This window comes from Podarcis vaucheri (genome assembly GCF_965113315.1).
Source record: "Podarcis vaucheri genome assembly, chromosome: 3".
In the NCBI taxonomy this organism is placed as follows: Eukaryota; Metazoa; Chordata; class Lepidosauria; order Squamata; family Lacertidae; genus Podarcis; species Podarcis vaucheri.
This window is the reverse complement of record NC_138761.1, coordinates 2,655,130-2,681,085: the sequence shown is the minus strand read 5'-3', so window position 1 is coordinate 2,681,085 and position 25,956 is coordinate 2,655,130. Positions and strand designations below refer to the sequence as shown.

Genomic DNA, 25,956 nt, shown 5'->3' with positions numbered 1-25,956 from the left:
GCTAACTATTGGAATTGGAATACAAGAAGGGGAGGTGTGGGGAAGTCAGGGAAAGATGTTACGAAAACTATACTTGTTATTTGTGTTGTGCTTGTTTGTGTTTTTGTGTTTGTTTAAACTTTAATAAAAATGTATTTAAAAAAAAAACAAATCTCCCCACTCAGCAGCGAAACTTCCTCGGTAACCTTGAGCCCATCACTGCCTCTCAGCCTCACCTACCTCACAGAACTCCTTAGAACAGGGTTTCCCAAACTTGGGTCTCCAGCTGGTTTTGGACCACAAGCCCCATCATCTCTAATCACTGGTCCTGCTGGCTAGGGATGATGGGGTTTGTAGTCTGACCACGGCTGGGAACCCAAGTTAGAAGGCGGGTTGCAAATTTAAGAATCAAATAATAAATAATAAAAATAATAAAAATGAGAGCAGCAGCCAGCCTCACAGGGCTGTGGTGAGGATGGAATGGGGAGAGCCGTGCAGACTCCCTTGGCCTCCTTGTAATGGAGCTAAGAAATCATCATCATCATAATAATTCTATGTGCTTTTAAAATGTGGGGTTTTTAGAGGGAATTATTGGGTTGCTGTTTTTATTTTATATTTTATATAAAATATAAAAAATATTTTATTTTATTTTATGTATAATTTTTTATAAAATCATTTTATTTTATGTGTAATTTTAATAAAATTATTTTATGTATAATTTTTAAATAAAATTATTTCATTGTATATAATTTTTCATAAAAAACATTTTATTTTATCTATTTTATAAAACTTTGTTTTCTATAAACTTTTAATGAAATTTTATTTTAAAAAAATATAAAATATTTTTTATGTTTTGTGGATTTATATTTTGATTTTCTGTGAACTGCCCTGAGACCTCCGGGTATAGGGCGGTATATAAATGCACATCATCATAATAATAATGCAATGCACATTTTACCTTAAATAATAATAACAATAACAACAATAATAATAATAATAATAATAATAATAATAATACACACTTAAAGTGAGGGGCGCTAAATAAATACTCGAGGGTGGGGGGGATTAATTTCCTTTCCCTACGAAGAAGCATCTCCCCTGCAGATATGAATTGCAAGGATCTGCGGACTAACCCTAACCCTTTGCCCGAAGAGAGCAATAATAATAATATTAATATTATTAATAATAATAATAATAATACCCACTTAAAGTGGGGGGCGCTACATAAATACTCGAGGGTGGGGGGGATTAATTTCCTTTCCCTACGAAGAAGCATCTCCCCTGCAGATATGAATTGCAAGGATCTGTCCCTTTGCAAGAAACTCCTGAAATAAGCGAAATCCGCCCCCACCTCCTCGCAGCCTGCAATGCACCCGGAAGCCGGCGCCGCGCGCCGCTCTACATTTCTAGCTCTACGTTTCAAGAAGGCAGACGCTTGCACGCACGTGACGTCGTGACGCCGCCGCGGCGCGGGCTCCCGTTTCCTAGCGACGGCGTTGCCCTGGCGACGGAGGGCGCCGGCGGGCCTGGTGGGGCGTCGGGATGAGCTCGGAGGGCGAAGGGGGCGGCGGCGGCGGGGCGGAGGGGGCGGAGGAGGGCGGCGAGGGCGCGGGGGGAGGCGCGCACGCCAAGGCGCCCAACCTCGCCTCCGAGGACCCGCAGGAGCGCATCGCCGCCCGGCGCCTCCGCATCGCCGCCCGCCTCGAGGCCAAGAGGAGGTGGGAGCAGGCGCCGGATAGAGGACCTCTGGGGGCCCCTTCCGAGGGGGGAGGGACGGGGAGGCATCGTGAGGGGGTCAGACTAGAGGACCTCTGGGTGCCCCTTCCGAGGGGGGAGGGACAGGGAGGCATCGTGAGGGGTCGGTCTAGAGGACCTCTGGGTGCCCCTTCCGAGGGGAGAGGGACAGGGAGGCATCGTGAGGGGGTCGGTCTAGAGGACCTCTGGGTGCCCCTTCCGAGGGGGGAGGGACAGGGAGGCATCGTGAGGGGTCGGTCTAGAGGACCTCTGGGTGCACCTTCCGAGGGGAGAGGGACAGGGAGGCATCGTGAGGGGGTCGGTCTAGAGGACCTCTGGGTGCCCCTTCCGAGGGGAGAGGGACAGGGAGGCATCGGGAGGGGGTCAGACTAGAGGACCTCTGGGTGCCCCTTCCGAGGGGAGAGGGACAGGGAGGCATCGGGAGGGGGTCAGACTAGAGGACCTCTGGGAGACCCTTCCGAGGGGGGAGGGAAGGGGAGGCATCGTGAGGGGGTCAGACTAGAGGACCTCTGGGTGCCCCTCCGAGGGGTGGGGGAGGCATACCGCTGGCATCGCGAGGGGGGTCGGACTAAAGGACCCCTGGGTGCCCCTTCCGAGGGGGGAGGGAAGGGGAGGCATCGTGAGGGGGTCAGACTAGAGGACCTCTGGGAGACCCTTCCGAGGGGAGGGGGAGGCATTCCGAGGGGAGGGGGGAGGGAAGGGAAGGGAAGGGGAAGCATCACGAGGGGGTCCAGCTAGAGGACCTCTGGGTGTCCCTTCCAAAGGAGGGGGGAGGCACAATGCTGGCATTGCAAGGGGGTCCTGCTATAGGACCTCTGGGTGCTCATTCCAAGCGGGGAGGAACAGGGAGGCCTTGTGAGGGGGGTCCGGCTAGAGGACCTCTGGGTGTGTCTTCCGAGGGGAGAGGGACAGGGAGGCATCGCGTGTGGGGTCAGACTAGAGGACCTCTAGGATCCCCTTCCCAGGGAAGGTGAATGCACAACACTGGCATCACAAGAGCACCTCTGGGAGACCCTTCCGAGGGGGGAGGGAAGGGGAGGCATCGTGAGGGGGGTCGGACTAGAGGACCTCTGGGGGCACCTTCTGAGGGGGCAGGGAAGGGGAGGCATTGCGAGGGGGTCGAACTAGAGGACCTCTGGGTGTCCCTTCAGGGGAGAGGAAAGGAATGGCAAGGGGGTTGGACTAGAGGACCTCTGGGTGCCCTTTCAAGGGGAGGGGGAGGCATAACACTGGCATAATGAGGGGGTCCGGCTAGAGGACCTCTGGGTGTACCTTCTGAGGAGAGGGGGGAGGGAAGGGGAGGCATCGCAAGGGTGTCAGACTAGAGGACCTCTGGGAGCGCCTTCCGAGGAGGGGGGAGGGAAGGGAAGGGGAGACATCACGAGGGGGTCCAGCTAGAGGACCTCAGGGTGTCCCTTCCAAAGGAGGGGGGAGGCACAATGCTGGCATTGCAAGGAGGGTCCTGCTATAGGACCTCTGGGTGCTCATTCCAAGCGGGGAGGAACAGGGAGGCATTGTGAGCGGGGTTGGGCTAGAGAACCTCTGGGTGTCCCTTCAGGGGAGAGAAGAGAATCGCAAGGGGGTTGGACTAGAGGACCTCTAGGGGACCCTTCCGAGGAGAAGGAGAGGCGCAATGCTGACATGGCGAAGGAGGTCTGGCTAAAGGACCTCTGGGTGCATCTTCCAAGGGGGAAGGCATGGGGAGGCATCGCGAGGGGAGTCCGGCTAGAGGACCTTTCACATCTTCTTCCGAGGGGAGGGGAGGCGCAATGCTGGCATCGACAAGGAGGTCCGGCTAGAACGTCTCAGTGTGTACCTTCCGAAGGGGGAGGGAGGCACAACGCTGGCATCACGAAGGGGTCAGACTAGAGGACCTCTGGGTGTCTCTTCCAAGGGGGAAGGCAAGGGGAGGCATTGCGAGGTCGGTCGGTCTAGAGCAGTGTTCCCCAACCTGGGGCCTCCAGCTGTTTTTGGACTACAACTCCCATCATCCCTCGCTAGCAAGACCAGTGGTCAAGGATGATGGGAATTGTAGTCCAAAAACAGCTAGAGGCCCAAGGTTGGGGAACACTGGTCTAGAGGACCTCTAAGAGGACCTTTCCGAGGGGGAAGAGAGGAGGAGGCTTTGACAAGGGGGTCCGGCTAGAGGACCTCTGGGTGTCCCTTCCAAAAAGGGAGAAGGCACAATGCTGGCGTCGTGAGGGGGGTCCGGCTAGAGGACCTCTAGGAGCACCTTCCGAGGGAAGGGGGAGGCACAACGCTGGCATCACAAGGGGGTCGGACTAGAGGACCTCTGGGTGTATCTTCCAAGGCGGAGGGACAGGGACGGGGAGGCATCGTGAGGGGGTCTGGCTAGAGGACCTCTGGGAGACCCTTCCGAGGGGAGGGGGAGGTTGGGCTCCCCCACCCACCACTTTCCCCCAGAGCTTCCTAGCCAGAGTCACTCTGGTTTCAGGTCTGGAGATCCCCAAACATTAGTCTAGGCACAGGGTGGGTAGACCGAGGATGAACATGCCCCTTTGGGGCTCTTTTCCAGGGAGGCCCTTGGAGAAGATCCAGATGCACATAAGCTGGTGGAAGAGGAGCAGAGTCGGAGCCACAAACAGATAGAGGACAGCAGACAGGTTAGGACTCAGCCAGGGAACCAGGGTGTTTTTGTGTACGATTTCCCCAAATTGCATTCAATCAGTTCATAGCACAGCGTGACAAAAAGAAACCCAATCCATCACTATCCATATGAAAGATGATACAAAACAGTTTCAGAATAGCAAAAAATACACAGTAAGATAATATTGGTATCAATATACAGTGGTGACTTGGAAGTCCGTTCCAAAACCAAAGTGTTCCAAAATCAAGGCGTGCTTTCCCATAGAAAGTAATGCAAAACAGATTAATCCGTTCCAGACTTTTAAAAACAACCCCTAAAACAGTGATTTAACATGAATTTTATTATCTAACGAGACCATTGATCCATAAAATGAAAGCAGTAAACAATGTATTGCAGTCACACAATCAATCCGTCAGTAGCTGAACTGGGTTCCACACAGTCACAAAAACAAAATGAAAAGAGCTGCAAAAACACAAAATAAATAGCAAAAAAGACCTCAGCATAACACTCAAAACACTCAAGCGTAACACTCAAAACGGGGCATGTTCAGCTTCCGGAAAAAGTTTGCAAACTGGAACAGTTTCTTCCGGGTTTGCAGTGTTTGGGTTCCAAGTTGTTTGAGTACCAAGGCGTTTGAGAACCAGGGTACCACTGTATCTTAATTTTTCAGTTACCAGCGAGAGCAAAGTGAAATGCTCCCTGGACTAAGTAGCCTAGCTGGCTGCAACTCTGGAGCTGCAACTCTGGAGAAGGAGGTAGGGCTGGCAAGAATCGGCTGAAAGAACCTCAACTTTCAGGAGGGAGCTGAACTCAAGGTGGAAATTACGGTCACTTCATTCCTATTGCCAAGATACATCTGTATAGCACAGATTCACAGTTGCAGACCCTGCAGGGTTTTTGTTTCCCCCCCCTAGAAGTGGCGCTGCGGGTTAAACCACAGAGCCTAGGGCTTGCCGATCAGAAGGTCGGCGGTTCGAATCCCCGCGACGGGGTGAGCTCCTGTTGCTCGGTCCCTGCTCCTGCCAGCCTAGCAGTTCAAAAGCACATCAAAGTGCAAGTAGATAAATAGGTACCGCTCCCGTGGGAAGGTAAATGGCATTGCTGTGCACTGCTGGTTCGCCAGAAGCAGCTTGGTCATGCTGGCCACACGACCCGGAAGCTGTACGCTGGCTCCCTCGGCCAATAAAGCGAGATGAGCACCGCAACCCCAGAGTCATTCGCAACTGTACCTAACGGTCAGGGGTCCCTTTACCTTTAGCAACATAAATCAGTCTGGTTGGTCAAAAGATACCGCCTCAATCATTTCATGTCTGCGTTAGCTTAGAACGACCCGCTTATAATATGTTCTCTCCTCTGCTCAGAGGTTGACTAAGCTCCTGATTGATGGCACGCAGCTAGTGACAAACATCCAGGTGGCAGCTGATTCTCGAGAGACGCACAGGAGGGCAGAGGAAGAGGAGCTGAATCGGCAAAGGTAAGCGCTGGGCTGGGGCATCCTCTTTAACTGGGGGATATCTGGGAAAGGGGACGCGGGTGACGCTGTGGGTTAAACCACAAAGCCTGGGGCTTGCCAATCAGAAAGTCGGCGGTTCGAATCCCCACGACGGGTGATCTCCCGACCAAGGAGGGGAGAGGGCAGAGGTCTTGTGCCAGCAAATGACTAAGATCAGGGGTCCCCAAACTCAGGCCCGCTGGCTGGATAAGACCCAAGGGACTCGTTTATCCGGCCCGCAGCGACCCCCGCCACCCGCTCCACGGGTGCCCACTTTTGGGCACTGCACGGCTGCCCACTTTTGGGTCGGAGGAGCACCGGAAATAGCTTGTGCGCATGCGCATGTGCTAATTTCGCATGCGCATGCATTATTTCTGGTGCACATCGAGGGCGGAGAAGGCCCATGCACAAGCTATTTCCAGTGCTCCTCCAACCCAGAGGTGCGCCGGAAATTGCGTGTGCGCACACATATGGGCACACACTCCCCTGCCCTCTGGCCCGCCCTGCATTTGGCGCTGGAGACACCGGCCCGAGGTACGGTAAGCTTGCTGACCCCCGATTAAGCTCATTGATCTGCTATGTCACACAGCAGCCCGCAACAGCGTTATAGATTTTCAGCCTCAGATCAGAACTGACGAGGGCTGCTCGCAAACGCCTTGAAGGGAACTCTCTCCATCTGGCTCTTTGCAGGGTGGAGAAGCTGGAGAATGAATCCAAGGCCAACCAAGACAAGTTTAACGAGATCACTTCCAAGTGGGGAGCTACCAAGGAAAAGATCATCCCCCAGGAACTCTGGGAAGGGCTCAATGCGCAGCAGATGCTGTGCGCACAGCTGATTGAAGAAAAGAACAAGCTCATCAGTGAGCTGCAACAGGTGGGGTTGCTCACGGGGGGGGGGAGGAGTGCATGGGGGCAGGTCACGGGAAGTGTGGCTGCAGAAGGGTTGCTGCAGGGGCTAACCAAAAAGTGTTTTGCCTTTAGAGAAAGGGGGAGATGCTAGCAGTCGACAAATAGGGCAAAGGATCTCTTGCAAAAGAGTGTTTCAATGTATGTATCTTTCTGCTAGTGATGGGCAAACCTGCCTCGGATCGATTTGGAATTTGTAGCAATGAGAAACTTCCACAGGAACCATATGAACTGACCTGTACTCTGAGATCATCCTCTGAGTCCGTTTCTTCGTGTGACTCTCCTCCACGAGAGGTCTGGAGGGTGGCAACACGAGAAGGGGCCTTTTGTGCAGTGGCTCCCCATTGGTGGAATGCTCCCCCTAGGGAGAATCATCTTGCACCTTTGTTACATATTTTTAGGTGCCAGGCAAGAACTTGCCTCTATAACCAGGCCTTTGGCCTTTAACCATCTACAGATAAATCTCACCGTATGCAAGGGTTGCGTTCTTGGCTATTGCTCTACCTCTCTTTTAAATCAGAACCAGTGAAGGGGGTGAAGGTCCTGTGTGAGTGTCTGGAGGCAGTTGGAGGATGGATGGCGGCTAACAGATTGAGGTTGAATCCTGACAAGACAGAAGTACTGTTTTGGGGGGACAGGGAGCGGGTTGGTGTGGAAGACTCCCTGGTTCTGAATGGGGTAACTGTGCCCCTGAAGGACCAGGTGCGCAGACTGGGAGTCATTCTGGACTCACAGCTGTCCATGGAGGCACAGATTAATTCTGTGTCCAGGGCAGCTGTCGACCAGCTCCATCTGGTATGCAGGATGAGACCCTCCCTGCCAACAGACTGTCTCCCCAGAGTGGTGCATGCTCTAGTTATATCCTGCTTGGACTACTGCAATGCGCTGTATGTGGGGCTACCTTTGAGGGTGACCCGGAAACTGCAATTAATCCAGAATGTGGCAGCTAGACTGGTGACTGGGAGCGGCCACCGAGACCATATAACACTGCTCTTGAAAGACCTACATTGGCTCCCATGATGTTTCCGAGCACAATTCAGTGTGTTGGTGCTGACCTTTAAAGCCCTAAATGGCCTCGGTCCAGTATACCTGAAGGAGCGTCTCCACCCCCATCGTTCTGCCCGGACACTGAGGTCCAGCGCCAAGGGCCTTCTGGCGGGTCCCTCATTGCCAGACGTGAGGTTACAGGGAAGCAGACAGAGGGCCTTCTCAGTAGTGGCGCCCGCCCTGTGGAACGCCCTCCCTTCAGATGTGAAGGAAATAAGCAGCTATCTTCTCTTTAAAAGACATCCGAAGGCAGCCCTGTTTAGGGAAGTTTTTAATATTTAATGCTGTATTGTTTTAACACTTGATTGGGAGCCGCCCAGAGTGGCTGGGGAAACTCAGCCAGATGGGCGGGGTATAAATAAATAAATAAATAAATAAATAATTGCTCATGACTGCTAGAAGGGCCGTGTGTGACTATTCCTACCTGTCCGATCCTGGGTCTGAGGAGGTCTTCCTCCACCTACCCCACATCTTGCTTACTGGGCTATGGGAAGGGTTCCAGGGGCCTCAGACCCTGCAGTCGCTGCCCCAGAGGCCTCATGTAACCTCCCCAGAGGCTGTTAAACAAGGCTTTAAAAGGTCTTCGTGAGTCCCACCTCCCTTACTTTATCTTTATTCCCTTTATTTAAGTTTCGGCAATCTGCGTAACGCCGCAGTTGTATTCATAAAATCAGCGTAAGAGGAGCTATCAATCACAAACCGCCCTGTGAGCTTAGGATGAAGGGCGGTATACACATTTAGTAAATGAAATCCACCTGCCTTCGTAGTGTGAAGATGACAGGGTGGAATCCAAAAGTCAGGCCTGAATCTGGCCTCCCTGTCTGTTTGTGCCCTCCAGGAGCTGAAAAGCAAAGATGACCAGTACGTGAAGGATCTCAGGAAGCAGTCAGAAGACATTAACCTGCTGCTGGAGCGGATGGAGGAGCAGATCAGAAACCTCATAAAAAACTACCGCCGAGAGCTCCTGCAGATTGAGGTACCGGTCTCTCGTCCCGTGCCCTGAAGCTTCTCACCAGCGGAAGGCGATTCTTTCTTGCTTGTGTATATGCAGCAAAAAAAAGACGGTCAAACTAAGATGAAAGCAGCATTGGGCATCAGCAAGCAAATGTATTTAAATTCTGTTTATCTTCGTTTATTTTATGTATTTTTCCTTCATGTTTCCAAGGCAGCCAGCAAAAAATACATCAGAATTAGACTGACAATATGAAATAAAACAATTTAAAAAATGCAGAGCTGAGGATCCTCTTCTTGCTTTCGGCACTGCCTTTGAAAATCCTAGTAATGAAACAGTTGCAGACTTTGCTCAATGAATTTGTTTCACAAAATGCAATAGCAAGAAACACATCCAAAGAGATAGTGGCTTTGGAGTCCCAAACCTAAGCTGTTGTGATCAGACTATTAGTCTATTAGCCAGGGAGATACTGTGGTTTGACATACCCAAGTCTCACAGGGTAGGAGAACGTGGGCGGGTGAGTGTTAAATGAATGGATCTGGGGGAAGAAATCAAAATTCAGTGACTCCAAACTCTGAGAAGTAATGAAGGCGATCTGGAGTCTTCTTAGAAGGTCCCTAGTTTATCCTCCTCCCCTACTCAGGAGTACTCATTTGCTACTTTAGGGCTGAATATGAGCTCTTCAGAGTCTGTAATGTTGTCGTGATTCCTGCACTTTCAGGGGTTGGACTAGATGAGCTTTGGGTGACCCAGCTTTTCAGCTCTTTGATTCTGAGTCCTGGCTCTCACGGGACTCTGCTGACTTCCCTTCCGCACATAGATTGGGGGCTTCTCAAGCCACATTTCTCTCTTTTCCCCCCTAGAAAGCCTTTGAATTAGAGCGCCGTGAACTCCTCACGAGCAACAAGAAGAAATGGGAACAGGCCATGCAGTTGCTCAACCGCCAAGAGGTAAGGAAGCAGGGGGCACGTGCCTGCAGGAAAGGCAGAGAAACAGCCCCCTCCCAGGAAGGAGAAGAAGGAAAAGTCTAAGATGGTAGTCCCTGTCGGAACACGCCTGGGGGACATACACAGCCCCTGGATTGAGACAAACCTATCCAGGCGTCTTCCTTGTGAAGCACAGCCCGGGACGTTCATAAATCTTCAGTCTCAATGCACACCAGCGACACATATCTGAACATATGTAAACACTCTATCAGCAGAGTATAGCAGAAACGATGTGGAGCTTAGGTGTGGCATTCTAAGTAATTTATTAAGCAATATATATACGGGAAGGGACGCGGGTGGCGCTGTGGGTTAAACCACGGAGCCTAGGGCTTGCCGATCAGAAGGTCGGCGGTTCGAATCCCTGTGACGGGGTGAGCTCTCGTTGCTCGGTCCCTGCTCCTGCCAACCTAGCAGTTCGAAAGCACGTCAAAGTGCAAGTAGATCAATAGGTACCGCTCCAGTGGGAAGGTAAACGGTGTTTCCGTGTGCTGCTCTGGTTCGCCAGAAGCGGCTTAGTCTTGCTGGCCACATGACCGGGAAGCTGTATGCCAGCTCCCTTGGCCAGTAAAGCGAGATGAGCGCTGCAGCCCCAGAGTCGTCCGCGACTGGACCTAATGCTCAGGGGTCCCTTTACGTATATATACAGGAAGGTAAACGGCGTTTCCATGCGCTGCTCTGGTTCACCCGAAACGGCTTGGTCATTGTAGAGCAGGAAGGTGGCCACCTGTCCTGGATGCTTCAGCTGAGATTCCTGCGTTGCAGGGAGTTGGACTAGATGACCCTTCGGGTCCCTTCCAACTCTATGATTCTATAATATGCTTCCTTATTTTGTTTTCTTTGGTGGGGTATAGGGCTGGTTGAGATGGATAACCTGAGACCACAACCAAATCTCTCCCTTAGTTCGAGTTCAGGGTAGATGTGACCATCTGCATTGTGAGCATGCTTTGTGACCATCTGTGGTGAAAAGCAGTCTATAAATATTAGAATCATCGAGCCGGAAGGGACCCTGAGGGTCATCTAGTCCAACCCCCTGAAATGCAGGAATCTCAGCTAATGCATCCAGGACAGGTGGCCATCCGACCTCGGCTCACAAACCTCCAAGGAAGGAGAAATGTATCAGGAGGTGACCACAAGCTTTGCTGGGCTCAGAGATGAGCTTCAGAGAATCCTCTTAGCAAAGCCAGAGGGACGTGTGCTTAAGAGTCGCCCCCTCGGAAACCGGGAGTGTGGGGCAAAAGCCCACCTTCTCTCTTTTTTTTTTAAATTAAATATATTTATTAACCTTTCAAAGTTTATACAAAAAAGACAAAAGACAAAAAACAAAAATGCAAAAATTAAAAACACATATAATTTCATTCACTTATTTTCTTTTAACTTATTTCTCAGACCTCCTCATACCTCCCCTTTTTGTATTCCAATTCAAATTATTCATTTAGCAAATCCTCACCCTTAATTTTCACTTAACTTTACACCTTTCTTCTTTTCCCCCCCATTATCTTAATCATTACAGCTGGTAACCACTTAAATTCAGTCCAACATCAATCTAACATTCACTAGGAAAAAAAGCCCGCCTTCTCATGGGCCTTGACCCAATCTCTTCAAAGTATCAAATGCAGGGAGAAGCAGCCCCTTCGCTTTGCAGGGGTATGCTCTGATGGTCTACTCAGGGGAGTTTGGGAGTTGCTTAGCGATTCCGAGGCAAAGAGCTGGCTTCGTTTCCAAGCCAGGGCAGCGGAAATGGGGGCCAGTTCCCCCGCCTCTTAACTGGGACTTTGGCCACCCGCTCTCTCTGCCTTTCGCTCTAGCTGGATTTCATGATGGCCCGCCTGAAGAAGGTGGAGGAATATGAGCGCGAGCTGAACCAGCTGCGGGTGCAAGACGCCGAGGAGTACAACGTGATCAAGATCAAGTTGGAGCATGACGTGCAGGTACGGAGCGAGAATAGACCCCCCATCGGGTGCCGGTGTTGTGGGGACCCTGTGAGCCCTTTCTCTGAGGCACGGTGGGATGGCAGCTGAGTCACTTCTGCAGCAATTCCTTCATGGACTCTCATTTCATTTGGGGCATCCGCAGGAGCTTAAATGGCAGATTTCAGGGATAATAATGATAATAATAATTTATTATTTATACCCCGCCCATCTGGCTGAGTTTCCCCAGCCACTCTGGGGCACCAGTTCCATGGGTCATGTCAAGCCGCAGAGCTGGTCTCCTCTGGAGCAAGTCCACGAGGGGGATTTGCGGCATGGCCTCTGCTTATTCTTCATTTCCTCCCCTCTTTGGGTGCCAGATCCTGGAGCAGCAACTCCAGCAAATGAAAGCCATCTACCAGCTGAACCAGGAGAAGCTGGAGTACAACTTCCAGGTCCTGAAGAAACGGGATGAGGAGAACACCATCATCAAATCCCAACAGAAGAGGAAGCTCAATCGGTAAAGGAGCCGGGCCGTCTTCCCCTTCTTCCCTTCCCGCAGCCTGGAATATAAGCACACCAAATTCTCTGCTGGATCGCGGCCTTAGTATGGATGCTATCCTGCCCCTTGTCCACAGAGAAGTTTCTGGGAAGTTGATGCAGGATGTGCGATATGCCTCTGAAGCAAGAGTCAACACCAATATATATATATATATGACATGTAATCTGATGGTGAATTTGGGGTAGCCCAATGCAAAAAGCCTGAAGATCCATGTGGTTCTGCGCTTTGTAACCATGTTTTTGCGCTATTGCGGCCCCGGGAAACCATGGATGTGTGATTTTTTTGGTGCAGGCTGTAGCCATGGACATGCTGTGTGATCTGATGGTGAATTTGGGGTGACCCAATGCAAAAATCCTGAGGATCCATGGGCTTTTGCCTCTCCTCTTCCAGGCAGCCTCCGCTAGTGTCCCTTATCTCTCTTCTGATCCCACCGATCAGCTGTTTCCTTTCAATACTCCCTTCCCTCTTGTTTGCCTTAGTGTCTTTTCCTTAGCTGGAGGAGTTGTTTTTTTTGCTCCTCCCTTTCTTCTAATTTCTCTCCTTATTGCTTTAGTCTTCCTGTTTTTCCCCTTTACAGGTTTGCTGTTTTTACCTCCCCCCTCCCAGGCAGCCTCCTTTATCTCTAGCGTCCCTTATCTCTCTCCCCGATTGGCAAACAATCAGCGGCTTTGTTTCAACGCCCACTTCCCTCTTTCCAAAAAAAAAAAAAAGCATGATCTGCTTTTTGCCCCTGGGCAATTCGGCTCCAGGGACCACACATTCACTCAGTAAGACGCACAGACATTTCCCCATACTTTTTAGGAAGAAAAAAGTGCGTCTTATGGAGCGAAAAATACGGTGTGCCCTTTCTCTTGTGCTGGGGCCATTAGCACCCTCAGGTCTCGCTGGGTCCGCTCGTCCTTTTCGTAAGCCAAGCTCCGCCTCTTCCCCCCCGCCTCCAGGTTGCACGATATCCTGAACAACCTGCGCCTCAAGTTTGCCAGACAGATCAAGCAGTACCGCGAGGAGAACATGGCTCTGACAGCTGACTACAAACGGATTGTGCAGCAGTACAAGGACCTGCAGAGGACCATGAGGTAGGGCTGCACTGGGGCAGCAGAGCTCGTGTGCCGGCAAAGACTGTTGCCCCTTGGCTGCAACAGTCCGAACCTGGGTTCAGCGGGACCGTGCGCGAGTCAGAAGAAGGGCCGAGGCTCAAAACAGCTTGGGGCAGTGGGCGGGTTGTGTTTCGAGTCCTTCCTGCTCAGTCCAGGTGCAGACAAAAACAATCCCAGCTCTGAGAGGCTAATTCAAAACTTGCTGGCGCAGGAATACTGCTTCCCTGCCAGATTTGGCCTGATAAGTTTCTGGGCTGGGGAGCTGAAAGTGTTCCCTGTCAGCTTCGCCTTTGAGCCAGTGCCAACGTCTGGGCTCAGCCTCTTCAGCCCTGGTGCCCCGATTGGGCCAGGTGAGCTGAGAAGCACTTCCAGAGACCTTCCACTCAGGAAAAGAGGTCTAAGTGCAACGGAGTCACAACTTTGAGCTGTGAGCACCAAACTCAGCGCCACAGTCAGCAGAGCACAGCTGAGTATGAATTACACAAATGACAGCTCTGAAGCTTAACTTCTTTATTCTGTTACAGCCACTGCAAACTAAAATTAACTATACCGTGGTACCTCGGGTTACAGATGCTTCAGGTTAGATACGCTTCAGGTTACAGACTCTGCTAACCCAGAAATAGTACCTCGGGTTAAGAACTTTGCTTCAGGATGAGAACAGAAATCGTGCTCCGGTGGCGCGGCGGCAGCGGGAGGCCCCATTAGCTAAAGTGGTGCTTCAGGTTAAGAACAGTTTCAGGTTAAGAACGGACCTCCGGAACGAATTAAGTACTTAACCCGAGGTACCGCTGTATAGGGTGCCGACATTCTGCATGAACTAGTTGCAGGGCAACATGTACAAATAGCTTTAGATACCTATTGTTGTTGTTGTTTAGTCGTTTTAGTCGTGTCTGACTCTTCGTGACCCCATGGACCAGAGCACGCCTATTAGGTCCATAAATTACCATATAGCATACAGTGGTACCTCGGGTTACATACGCTTCAGGTTACAGACTACGCTAACCCAGAAATAGTACCTCGGGTTAAGAACTTTGCTTCAGGATGAGAACAGAAATTGTGCTCCGGCGGCACGGCAGCAGCAGCAGGAGGCCCCATTAGCTAACGTGGTGCTTCAGTTGAAGAACAGTTTCAGGTTAAGAACGGACTTCTGGAATGAATTAAGTACTTAACCCGAGGTACCACTGTAAACTAAAGACTAACAGAGGCTACTGGACTGCATGAGTGTTACAGATCATTATGCAGTCATCTTATCTCTACACAGATAACTCTCAGACTCCCACAGAGCCAGGCAGGAGCAGAAGAAGCAATGAGTAGATTCCGCCCCCTCCTTTCTGAAACATCATGAGATTCTTGCAATGGGAGGGGTGAAATATCTACATTCCCCACCCCTGGTCTACGCTGGCAACAGCTCCGCAGGGTTTCAGGCAGGGTGTCTCTCCCAGCCCTGGCTTAAGATGCCGCTGGAGATTGACCAGGGACCTCCCATATACGAGGCAGGTGCTCTACCATCACAGCGGTCGACTAAAGATGGATAAAGGGAGAATGATCTGCCCAAGCCCCCCCCCCTTGGACTTGACGAAGGAGTGGGGATTTAAGAAGTGGATTTCACATCCCTTCCAGGCGCTCCCACCTTGCTTGAGATGGCTCCGGGCTTCACTGACTGATCAGCACATCAGGAGCCAGAAAGGAAACTTCCTTCATGCTTTGATGCTTTGGCCTGGCTCTGATGTGCTCTAGTCCATGGGTAATAATCATAAATTTTATTTATACCCCGCCCTCCCCAGCCAAGACTGCTAACAACCAATAACAAAAACAAGTTGATTGAAATGCAACTTTAAAAACCAGATTAAAATACAACATTAAAACATTAAAATGCAGCCTCATCACAGGAGGAGAAAGGAAAAAAGAGAAAGAGGGGGAGGGGGAGGGAGTCAAATTGATTCTAAGGCCAGGTGGAACAACTCTGTCTTACAGGCCCTGTGGAAAGAAATCAGATCCCGCAGGGCCCTGGTCTCATGAGACAGAGTGTTCCACCAGGGGCCAGTGCTGAAAAGCCCCTGGCTCTGGTTGAGGTTAATCTGACTTCCTTAGGGCCCGGGACCTCTAGGGTGTTGCTGTTTCTGGACCTTAAGGTCCTCCGTGGGGCATACTGGGGGAGACGGTCCTGTAGGTACGAGGGTCCTGGGCAAACTAAGGCCCGGGGGCCAGATCCTGCCCAATCGTCTTCTAGCTCCGGCCTGCAGACGGTCCGGAAATCAGTGTGTTTTTACATGAGTAGAATGTGTCCTTTTATTTAAAATGCATCTCTGGGTTATTTGTGGGGCATAGGAATTCGTTCATTTCTCCCCCTCAAAATATAGTCGCCCCCCCCCCCCAGGTCTGAGGGACAGTGGACCGGCCCCCTGCTGAAAAAAGTTTGCTGATGCCTGCTCTAGTCTATGTCTGGATGATACGTAAGAAAGCATTGGCGTGTATTATTATTATTTGAAAAAAGTATATAGCTATGAACATTGACAGGCAATGTACGAAACGCCCTTTTTATGCTGGCCGTTTGTACGCATTTAGCAACATTGGAAGACAATGCGTGGCCAAAGGGCAGCATAAGTCAACAGACAGGCTGAAACTGAATGCAAAAATATGGAGATGACACTGTGTAGCGACTCATGATCTCAACAGTTGCTGATGCATTGCGACAGCTGAATATTTGCTGATTTTTTGGTGGCTGTTATTGCCCAGTAGCCCACAACGCTCCACACCAAAACAGGCTTGCAAAACCAGCCCTCAGGTCTTGCCCTTGCTAATACATCAGAAGGAACAGGAAGAGATGTCCGGCAGCGAAACAGTCTCCCCCGGGGAGCTTAGAAACTCTCCTTCCTCAGGACGTTTTCAAGCAGAGGTTGGATGGCCATCTGCTATGGATGCTGCAGCTGAGATTCCTGCAGTTGCAGGGGGTTGGACTGGATGACCCTTGGAGGTCCGTTATAACTCTTCCATTCTATGATTCTGTGTGCTAGTACGCAGGCCTGAGCTCAGATCCAGTTTGGAAATCATAGAATGGTGGAGTTGGAAGGGATCCTGCGGGTCATCTAGTCCAACCCCCTGCGATGCAGGAAACATTTGGGACGACATGGGGCTAGTGCTTCTGACCCTGAGGTTTAGAATTAACTTGATCCCGTCCCCATCTTCTTTTTCCCTTTCTCCTCCTGTGACGGAACTCCTCCTTGGGGACTTCCCTGGCTTTTTTCTGGCCCACGTAGGACCAGTCTGGATAGTTAGCCTTGGTGAAGACTTGATGTTTTCTTTTCTTTCTTTTTTTAAATAATATTTTATTAGGTTTTATCAATAGAAAAGTTTAGAAAAATACAAAAACGAAAAAGATACAAAATTACAAAATACAAAAATACAGACATTAAACACAAAGAAAGAAAAAGAAAAAACACATACAAAAGAAAAACAAAAATTCCCTCTTTCTTAATTTCTCATCTTTAGTTAACTTATTTTCCTGACTTCCTCACGTCTCCCATTTTTGTATCCCTTTTAGAAGTTGGTTCAGCAAATTCATGTCCTATTAGTTTATCTATTATTAATCCCATCTTACATTTTACCTTGTTGCTAGAACCCCTTCAATTCATTTCAATGTCATCAGCATTCAAAAAATTTACAATATTTCTGCAAATAAGTTTTAAATTTCCTCCAATCTTCTTCCACCAACTCTTCTCCCTGCTCTCGGATTCCGCCAGTCATGAAGACTTGATGTTTTCATCCCTAAAAAAGTTTTTGAGTTTCTGCTGAAATGAGGCTGCATTTTAATGTTGTATTTTAACCTTGTTTTTAAGTTGTATTTGTTATTGGTTGTTAGCCACCCTGAGCCCGATCTTGGCTGGGGAGGGCAGGGTATAAATAAAATTATTATTATTATTATTATTATTATTATTATTATTATTATTATTATTGCCTCATGCTCCACCTTTCACCTTCAACGCAGGCACTTTGCCATTGTGGACGCTGAGCACTTCCTGGACGTGTGGCTGATGAACGAGGAGGAGGCCAAGGCCCTGATCCGCAAGGTCTTTAGCGCCGACCGCGTCATCCACGCCCAGCAACTGGGGTTACAGTGGATCGAGCCAGACAGCTGGTTCCTGCACAATGTGGGTCCCATCGTGCACAGCAAGAAGATGAAATCGGCCAGCGAACTGGCTAGGGAGGTGATCGCGCCAGAAAGTAAGCAAGGCTGTCTCTCACCTCCAACCCCACCCCTCTGCTGCTTGGGAACATAGGTGTAAAGGTAAAGGGACCCCTGAACATTAGGTCCAGTCGTAGCCGACTCTGGGGTTGCGGCGCTCATCTCTCTTTACTGGCCAAGGGAGCCAGCATACAGATTCCGGGTCACGTGGCCAGCATGACTAAGCCGCTTCTGGCAAACCAGAGCAGCGCACGGAAACACCATTTACCTTCCCACTGGAGGGGTACCTATTTATCTACTTGCATTTTGACGCGCTTTTGAACTGCTAGGTTGGCAGGAGCAGGGACTGAGCAACGGGAGCTCACCCCGTCGCGGGGATTCGAACCACCGAACTTCTGATCGTCAAGTCCTAGGCTCTGTGGTTTAACCCACTGCGCCACCTGCGTCCCTTAACATAGGCATAGGAAGGTGCCTTAATCAGACCATCAGCCCACCCGGTTCAGTGTTGTCCACCCTGACTGTCAGCAGCTGTCTGGAGTTTCAAGCAGGGATGCTCTCCCAGCCCCTGAGATCTGGAGGATGGCATCAGGGTCCTTCTGCCTTGAAGGCTGAGGCTCTGCCCCAGGGCAAGACCCCTTCCCTCTTTTTCCATGTGGGTCTGTATTCTGCTCCAAGCCTACAGCGACCCCCAGTCCTCCAATGGGGGGCAAGTTGTGCAGTTTGAAGCCATTGGCATAAAGGTGCTTTGGCACATACAGTGGTACCTCGGGTTACAGACGCTTCAGGTTACAGACTCTGCTAACCCAGAAATAGTGCTTCAGGTTAAGAACTTTGCTTCAGGATGAGAACAGAAATTGTGCTCCGGTGGCACAGCCGCAGCAGGAGGCCCCATTAGCTAAAGTGGTGCTTCAGGTTAAGAACAGTTTCAGGTTAAGTACGGACCTCCGGAACGAATTAAGTACTTAACCCGAGGTACCACTGTATAGTTCTTCTTCCATCAGTACAAGTTTTCAACAAATATTGACCAAATAATATCAAACTCAGTGAACAAAAACCTTACATCTCTACATATATTCAAGAAAAGGAAAAAGGAAACAGGAAAGGAAAAAGACCACTAAAATAATGACAAGAACACACACTTTCTAAAAATGAAACAGAAAAACAAAGAACACACACACATGCAAAAATCATTAAGTTTCTTTTGTTAGATGTTATTCAGTGATTTTCCCATCCAGTTAATCCCAAATTTGCCCTGTGGAAAACCAAATTAATTGATACGCAGGTTATGAAAATGGTGCCAGAATCTATAGATGTGCCCGGTTTTGCACAGTTCATTTTACTGCTAAGCAGTGAGAGGAGCATGGTGTTCAGTAAGGGCGCTTAAGCCCCTTCGTGTGACCAAGCCATCACTGGAAACCATCCTCTGCTCATCCCTGTTTCCTGCCTTGAGTTTGTCAGCTGCTACCCATATGTCTGCATAAAGCAGAATTGTAGAAACATAGAGTTGGAAGGGGACCCCCAAAGGTCATCCAGTCCAACCCCCTGCAATGCAGGAATTTCAACTAAAGAATCCATTACAGATCACCATCCAATCTCTGCTTCAAAACCTCCAAGGAAGGAGAGTCCACAACCTCCCAGGGTGGACCGTTCCACTGCTGCAGTAATTACAGTAAAGCAATTAAGAAAATATAATAATTACAGTAAAGTAATTAAGGCTGAGATAGTGCCTCAGCTCTTTCCAGACAGGTTGCTGGGGGGCTTAGCTGCACCTCTTTGGTGCTTAAATCATTAAGGAATGCACCTCTTTGTTGCTGAAATCAGCATGCGGAGGAGAATCAGCAATTCTCCTGGGTGGCTCTCTATTTTTAATTTTTTTATTTGATTTTAAAAAGTATAAACATACAACAACAAAAACAATTCTGAATCCAAATATCGAGATCACTCTGAATCATTCTTTTGTTAGATACTATTCAGTGATTTTCCCTTCCATGGGTCCTAATGATATTAGTTACAACTGCATATCAATAGTTATCCAATTTTTTTTTATCCTTCTAAACTGTCCATACCTTCCATTACTTTACAAGTGTGGTTAAAATCCTGCTAATGTTTTAACCCGCTTACAGTGGCCTCGTGAGTAAATTATAAATTTTCCCCGTTCCTTGTTAAAGTCCTTGTCTTCTTGATTTCTGAGCTTCCCGGTTAGTTTTGCCATTTCGGCACAGTCCATCAACTTGGCTTGCCATTCGGTTTGCGCCTCTCTTTTATTTTATTTTATTTATTTAATCATTTTTTCAATACAAACGGCAACCACAAAAAACACGTACAATAAAAACCACAATAACACTAATAACACAATTTAACAATTCAGATTTCTGATATACCTATAACTACACCTTTTGAAAAATATTTCCCCACCTCTCCTCCCCCTACTTCCCACCACTGTCCGCCTTATCGCTTAAGTATTCCTTCCAGATTTCTTCATATTTATCCATTCTTAATTTGCGTCAATATGCAATTCGTTCGTATATAACTAGTCTGTCCATATTGGCAATCCATGTGCTCAATGGAATCTTTTTGCGGCTTTTCCAATTCATCAAAACAAGTTTTTTTGATTCTAATGTGGCCCGGTACATCCATTTTTTTTGACCCCTTGTAATCTCCCACGTTTCTGGTATATAATTTAGAATTAAATTCAAATCCCCTAGATAACAATTTCTTTTTATTACTCTTGCTATATATATCCTCACCTTGCACCAAAATGATCTTATCACCAGGCAGTTAATCATCATATGTGCTAAGTTCGCATTTTTACTTCCGCATCTCCAGCAGTTGTCTGCATTTGTTATTTTCTTCTGGTAAAGTTTTGCTGGAGTCCTGGTTTGCACCTCTCTTTATCCCCACTTCTGGGCATCGCTCTTCCCTTCAGCCAGCAGGTCTCTCACATTGGAGGGCGGCTTCCGAGATGAGAAGGAAAGCGCCCCAGACGAGGACCGCCAGGGGCCTGAAGGCGCAGAGCCAGAGGTCAAAGCGCTTTGGTCCATCTCCACCAAGACCGTCAAGCACATCCTGGAGCTCCTGTGCGATGAGTCGGTGAGCTGAAGCGGGGTGGGGGGCAGGCGGGCAGGCGAGCAAGTGGGATGCCATGGTTGCTGGACTTGCCCTGCCCTGCCAGCAGGACCTTGCAGAGCCAGGCAGAGGCCTGGGCCAGGTAGACAATGTGGCCCCCATTTTTTCTTACCCTGAAGTCTTATAAATACAGTGGTGCCTCGCAAGACGAAAAGAATCCGTTCTGTGATTCTCTTCGTCTAGCAGTTTTTTCGTCTTGCGAAGCAAGTCCATTGACGGATTAGCGGATTAGCGCTATTAGCGCTTTTAGCAGCTTATCGGATCAGCTGATAAGCGGATTAGTGGCTTAGAAAAAGGGGGGGAGGGGAAAAAACCCGCAGGAACTCGCAATACATTTTCGTCTTGCGAAGCAAGCCCATAGGAAATTCGTTTTGCGAAGCACCTCCAAAACGGAAAACTCTTTCGTCTAGCGAGTTTTCCGTCTTGCGAGGCATTTGTCTTGCGGGGCACCACTATAAGTATATAACATAATTTTTTTATAATGTATTATAATTTTAAATACATTTTACAATAAATACATTATTCATTTTAAAATGTATTATACAATTTTTAATAGTTCAATAATGTATTTAAAAATCTACTTAATTATAATTAAAACTTCTCCGTCTTCTTATTCTACTCTTAAAAAAGACGTATGCTTGTGAGAAAGCCGCTATTGCTCATAAGCCACTATTTCTTTAAAAAACATGGTTTCCACCAAATTTTATCCTCATTGAGCTATATGTACTCCTTGGGTGTAAGTAACATTCCTGGCCTAAATTTTAAACAAATGGCCACATCTTCATCCATTTTTCATCCTTTTCTAAAAAGAAATTAGCGATAAGAAAGCCAACACACTTTAAGGTACGTGTGATTTTAATTTTGGGCAAACAAGATTTCAAACAAAAACTCACCAGCTTTTAACAGCATGAAAAACGTGGTCCACCATCATGTTCGCGGCGCGCTGGCTGCTGGAGCCTTGGTCGCCTCCACCCACCCGGCGCCCGTTCCGCGCTCCTCTTTGGAGCCGATCGCAGGTCCCGCTCCGGACGCCAGGGAAGCTTTTCTCTCACGCCGCCAGCCAGGGCCCCAGGGAATCTGCCCACCACCACCTTTGCGCCTCAACGTTCGCCCCAGGGCATCCCCTGCGGTTGTGAATATGCTGACCGAGGCCCCCTTTGGAATCGGGGGCCTGGGCCAAGTGGGCCATATGCCCCCCCCTCTGTCTGGGCTGCCTGCCAGGGACTCAGGAACGCCTTCGCCTCTGGGCCGTGAGGAATCCTTTGCCCCCCTCTCTTTTGCCAGGGCTTCCTGATCGAGAGCAAACTGCGAGGTCTCCTCCAGCCCTTGGAAAAGCACGACCGGACCCTCATGAGGCTGGACTCCATCTTCGCAGTAAGGTTATGGGCCCATCTGCCCGTTTTGGGTTCCTCCCAGTTTCTTTCTCTCTCTCTCTCACTCTCTCTCTCACACAACAGTGTGACGCGGCAGCTAAAAAAGCCAATGCAATTCTGGGCTGCATCAAGAGGAGTATAGCATCTAGATCAAGGGAAGTAATAGTGCCACTGTATTCTGCTCTGGTCAGACCTCACCTGGAGTACTGTGTCCAGTTCTGGGCACCACAGTTCAAGAAGGACACTGACAAACTGGAACGTGTCCAGAGGAGGGCAACCAAAATGGTCAAAGGCCTGGAAACGATGCCTTATGAGGAATGGCTAAGGGAGCTGGGCATGTTTAGCCTGGAGAAGAGGAGGTTAAGGGGTGATATGATAGCCATGTTCAAATATATAAAAGGATGTCACATAGAGGAGGGAGAAAGGTTGTTTTCTGCTGCTCCAGAGAAGCGGACACGGAGCAATGGATCCAAACCACAAGAAAGAAGATTCCACCTAAACATTAGGAAGAACTTCCTGACAGTAAGAGCTGTTTGACAGTGGGATTTGCTGCCAAGGAGTGTGGTGGAGTCTCCTCCTTTGGAGGTCTTTAAGCAGAGGCTTGACAACCATATGTCAGGAGTGCTCTGATGGTGTTTCCTGCTTGGCAGGGGGTTGGACTCGATGGCCCTTGGGGTCTCTTCCAACTCTAGGATTCTATGATTCTATGATTCTCTCTTTTACAATCTGAAGTTCCACATTTTCACACATCAATTTATTGGGGGGAGGGGGGAAATCTCTATGGAAGTTTGTTTATTTCAGGCATAGGCAAACTCAGCCCTCCAGATGTTTCGGGACTACAACTCCCATCATCCTTGACCACTGGTCCTGTTAGCTAGGGATGATGGGCGTTGTAGTCCCGAAACATCTGGAGGGCCGAGTTTGCCGATGCCTGCTTTATTTGTTTCACAACTTCTTCCTACCGCCTGACTGCAAAAGAAAATTCCAAAGCTGTTTACAAAAAAAGATAAAACAATAAAATTAGCAATGGGAAGAACTGACAACAATAATGTAAGTTTCCCCTTTCTCTTTTAATCTTTTTTCTATCTCCATATCTCTACTTCTTTCTCCCTCTTTTCATCTGGGTTGGTGTTTTTATCGAGATCAATGTTTCCCAAACTTGGGTTTCGAGCTGTCTTTGGACTACAGTTCCCATCACCCCTAACCGCAGGTCCTGCTAGCTAGGGATGCTGAGATTTGCAGTCCAAATACAACTGGTCTAGATCAGGGGTCGGCAAATGTTTTCAGCAGGGGGCCAGACTATATTTTTTTTTTTTGGGGGGGGGGGAGATGAACTAATTCATAAGCCTCACAAATAACCCAGAGATGCATTTTTAATAAAAGGACACATTCTACTCAGGTAAGCCACCCCCACAACTCTCTCCTCCCTTCTCCACAGCACTGGACAAGCCCCGATGGCTGCTTACCTGTGTCTTGCGAGTGGCAGGGGTTGGCGGCGAAGGGATGATGAGCGGCGCACGAAAGGGCTCTGGCTTGGAGCTGAGAGCAACAAAACCCGAATTGAGCCTGCTTACAATGGCGGCCGCTCGAGCGCTCACGCTGCCGCTGGCACCAACAAAACCCAGTCCCCTTCTTCTCTGCTCAAGGCAGGGCGGGGAGAAGCAGGGAGGGGGGAGGCACCGCCAAACGCGCCTGCTGGTACAGCCCAAATGATCAGATCCATGCCGATCCGCACGGCGATTCCCGGACTGTCCGCGGGCCAGATCCAGAAGCCAACTGGGCCGGATCCGGCCCCCGGGCCTTAGTTTGCCTACCCATGGTCTAGATCAGCCTTTCTCAACCTGTGGGTCCCCATATGTTGTTGGACTACAACTCCCATCACCCCTAGCTAGCAAGGCCACAGCTCAGGGATGGTGGGAGTTGTAGTCCAACAACATCTGGGGACCCACAGGTTGAGAACTGCAGGTCTAGACTGACATTTTAGCTCGGATAAAAATATATATTTGATAACAATCTTTGCATTTCTCTTTTTAAAAAAAACAACAAAAAACCCACAATGTGAGATTTTTCCAAAAGTTGAAACAAACACAGGCAGCCACTTCTACCACGGTGGAAGGGCCTGTCTGAGCTCTTCCAGAAGCTCACCTGGGAGGAGCATCGCACGCTAATCCTGGCACTGGAGGCTAACCGGGCGCCTGCTGAGCTTTCCCTTCCTCTCCGCAGGCTCTGTCCATCGTCAGCGAAGACGACGTGTATCACCTGGTGGAGTTCTTCAGGGGCTTCAAGGCTCAGCAAGTGGCTGCTAATCCGGTAAGGCCGGGGTGGGACTGGAACATGGCAATGGAGCTAGCTCAGACACAATGAAACATAGGTAAAGGTAAAGGGACCCCTGACCATCAGGTCCAGTCGTGACCGACTCGGGTTGCGGCCCTCATTTTTCTTTCCTGGCCGAGGGAGCTGGCGTACAGCTTCCGGGTCATGACTAAGCCGCTTCTGTCGAACCAGAGCAGCGCACGGAAACGCCGTTTACCTTCCCGCCAGAGCGGTACCTATTTATCTACTTGCACTTTGACGTGCTTTCGAACTGCTAGGTAGGCAGGAGCAGGGACTGAGCAACGGGAGCTCACCTAGTTGTGAGGATTCGAACCGCTGACCTTCTGAACGGCAAGTCCTGGGCTCTGTGGTTTAACCCACAGCGCCATAAATCCTTAATTGTTATCCACCTCCTTTTACTTCCTTTGTCACTCGAATGCTAGCACAGAGTCAAAACTATTATTGTATTTTTGAAAATATCTTCTACAACCACCCCATTTTTCCACAAATTTTTGCTTTGAGTTACCTCTGAGTTTGCTAGTCAATTGAGCCATCTCCACCAATTCCAGTAATTTGATTTGCCAATCTGTTATTTTTTGAGCCTCCTGATCTTTCCATCCCTTGGCCACGAGTATTTGAGCCGCTGCAGTTGCATACAAGAATACCTCTCTTAAATTTCTCTCTTCCACTTCTTCCACTTCTTCACTAAGTTGCATTTTGTGCTGCTTTCCCCCCATAAGTCTCAGCTCCACTGGGCTGTGTCACAATCCCAGGGGGACCTGGATAAACCATCTCCTTCTGTGTCTCCTTGCCTCGTAGGAGTTGGAAGAGTTCCTCGCGGAGCTAGGCTCCAAAGAAGAGCCTTCAAAGGTCGAGGCTGCGGAGGAAGAGAGTGAGAGGGAGGGCTCTTTAGCCCCGCCAGACGAGGACAAAGCCCCCCCAAGCACGTCTTCGATTCCCTCTGCTTTGTACATGCACCCCAACGACATCATTAAAGCCCTGAAGGCTTTCGTCCAGGAATTCCAGGAGCCAAGGTAGGTCTGCTCTAAGAAATAATAATAATAATAATAATTTATTATTTGTACCCCGCCCATCTGGCTGGGTCTCCCCAGCCACTCTGGACGGCTTCCAACAGAATATTAAAATACAATAATCTATTAAACATTGGGGACGCGGGTGGCGCTGTGGGCTAAAGCCTCAGCGCCTAGGGCTTGCCGATCGAAAGGTCGGCGGTTCGAATCCCCAAGGCGGGGTGCGCTCCCGCTGCTCGGTCCCAGCGCCTGCCAACCTAGCAGTTCGAAAGCACCCCCGGGTGCAAGTAGATAAATAGGTACCGCTTACCAGCGGGAAGGTAAACGGCGTTCCGTGTGCTGCGCTGGCTCGCCAGATGCAGCTTTGTCACGCTGGCCACGTGACCCGGAAGTGTCTCCGGACAGCGCTGGCCCCCGGCCAATAGATGTGAGATGGGCGCACAAACCCCAGAGTCTGCCAAGACTGGCCCGTCCGGGCAGGGGTACCTTTACCTTTACCTTTATTAAACATTAAAAGCTTCCCTAAACAGGGCTGCCTTCAGATATCTTCTAAAAGTCTGGTAGTTGTTTTTCTCATTGACATCTGACGGGAGGGCGTTCCACAGGGCGGGCGCCACCACCAAGAAGGCCCTCTGCCTG

General features: G+C 49.5%; 1 protein-coding gene across 1 annotated transcript in view; it reads left to right on the top strand.

The window, feature by feature from the left end:
• The first annotated feature begins 1,506 nt into the window (after positions 1–1,506).
• Positions 1,507–25,956, top strand: part of DRC1 (dynein regulatory complex subunit 1) — a 28,390-nt gene continuing 3,940 nt past the window's right edge. Inside the window, exons 1-14 of the mRNA XM_082217522.1 lie at positions 1,507–1,697; positions 4,271–4,358; positions 5,704–5,816; positions 6,525–6,708; positions 8,626–8,763; positions 9,603–9,689; positions 11,531–11,653; positions 12,013–12,152; positions 13,136–13,270; positions 17,277–17,512; positions 20,401–20,564; positions 21,885–21,974; positions 24,197–24,283; positions 25,106–25,320. Coding sequence (XP_082073648.1) covers positions 1,522–1,697; positions 4,271–4,358; positions 5,704–5,816; positions 6,525–6,708; positions 8,626–8,763; positions 9,603–9,689; positions 11,531–11,653; positions 12,013–12,152; positions 13,136–13,270; positions 17,277–17,512; positions 20,401–20,564; positions 21,885–21,974; positions 24,197–24,283; positions 25,106–25,320 — 1,976 coding nt within the window. The 5' untranslated portion in view covers positions 1,507–1,521. The remainder of the gene's footprint in view (positions 1,698–4,270; positions 4,359–5,703; positions 5,817–6,524; positions 6,709–8,625; positions 8,764–9,602; positions 9,690–11,530; positions 11,654–12,012; positions 12,153–13,135; positions 13,271–17,276; positions 17,513–20,400; positions 20,565–21,884; positions 21,975–24,196; positions 24,284–25,105; positions 25,321–25,956) is intronic.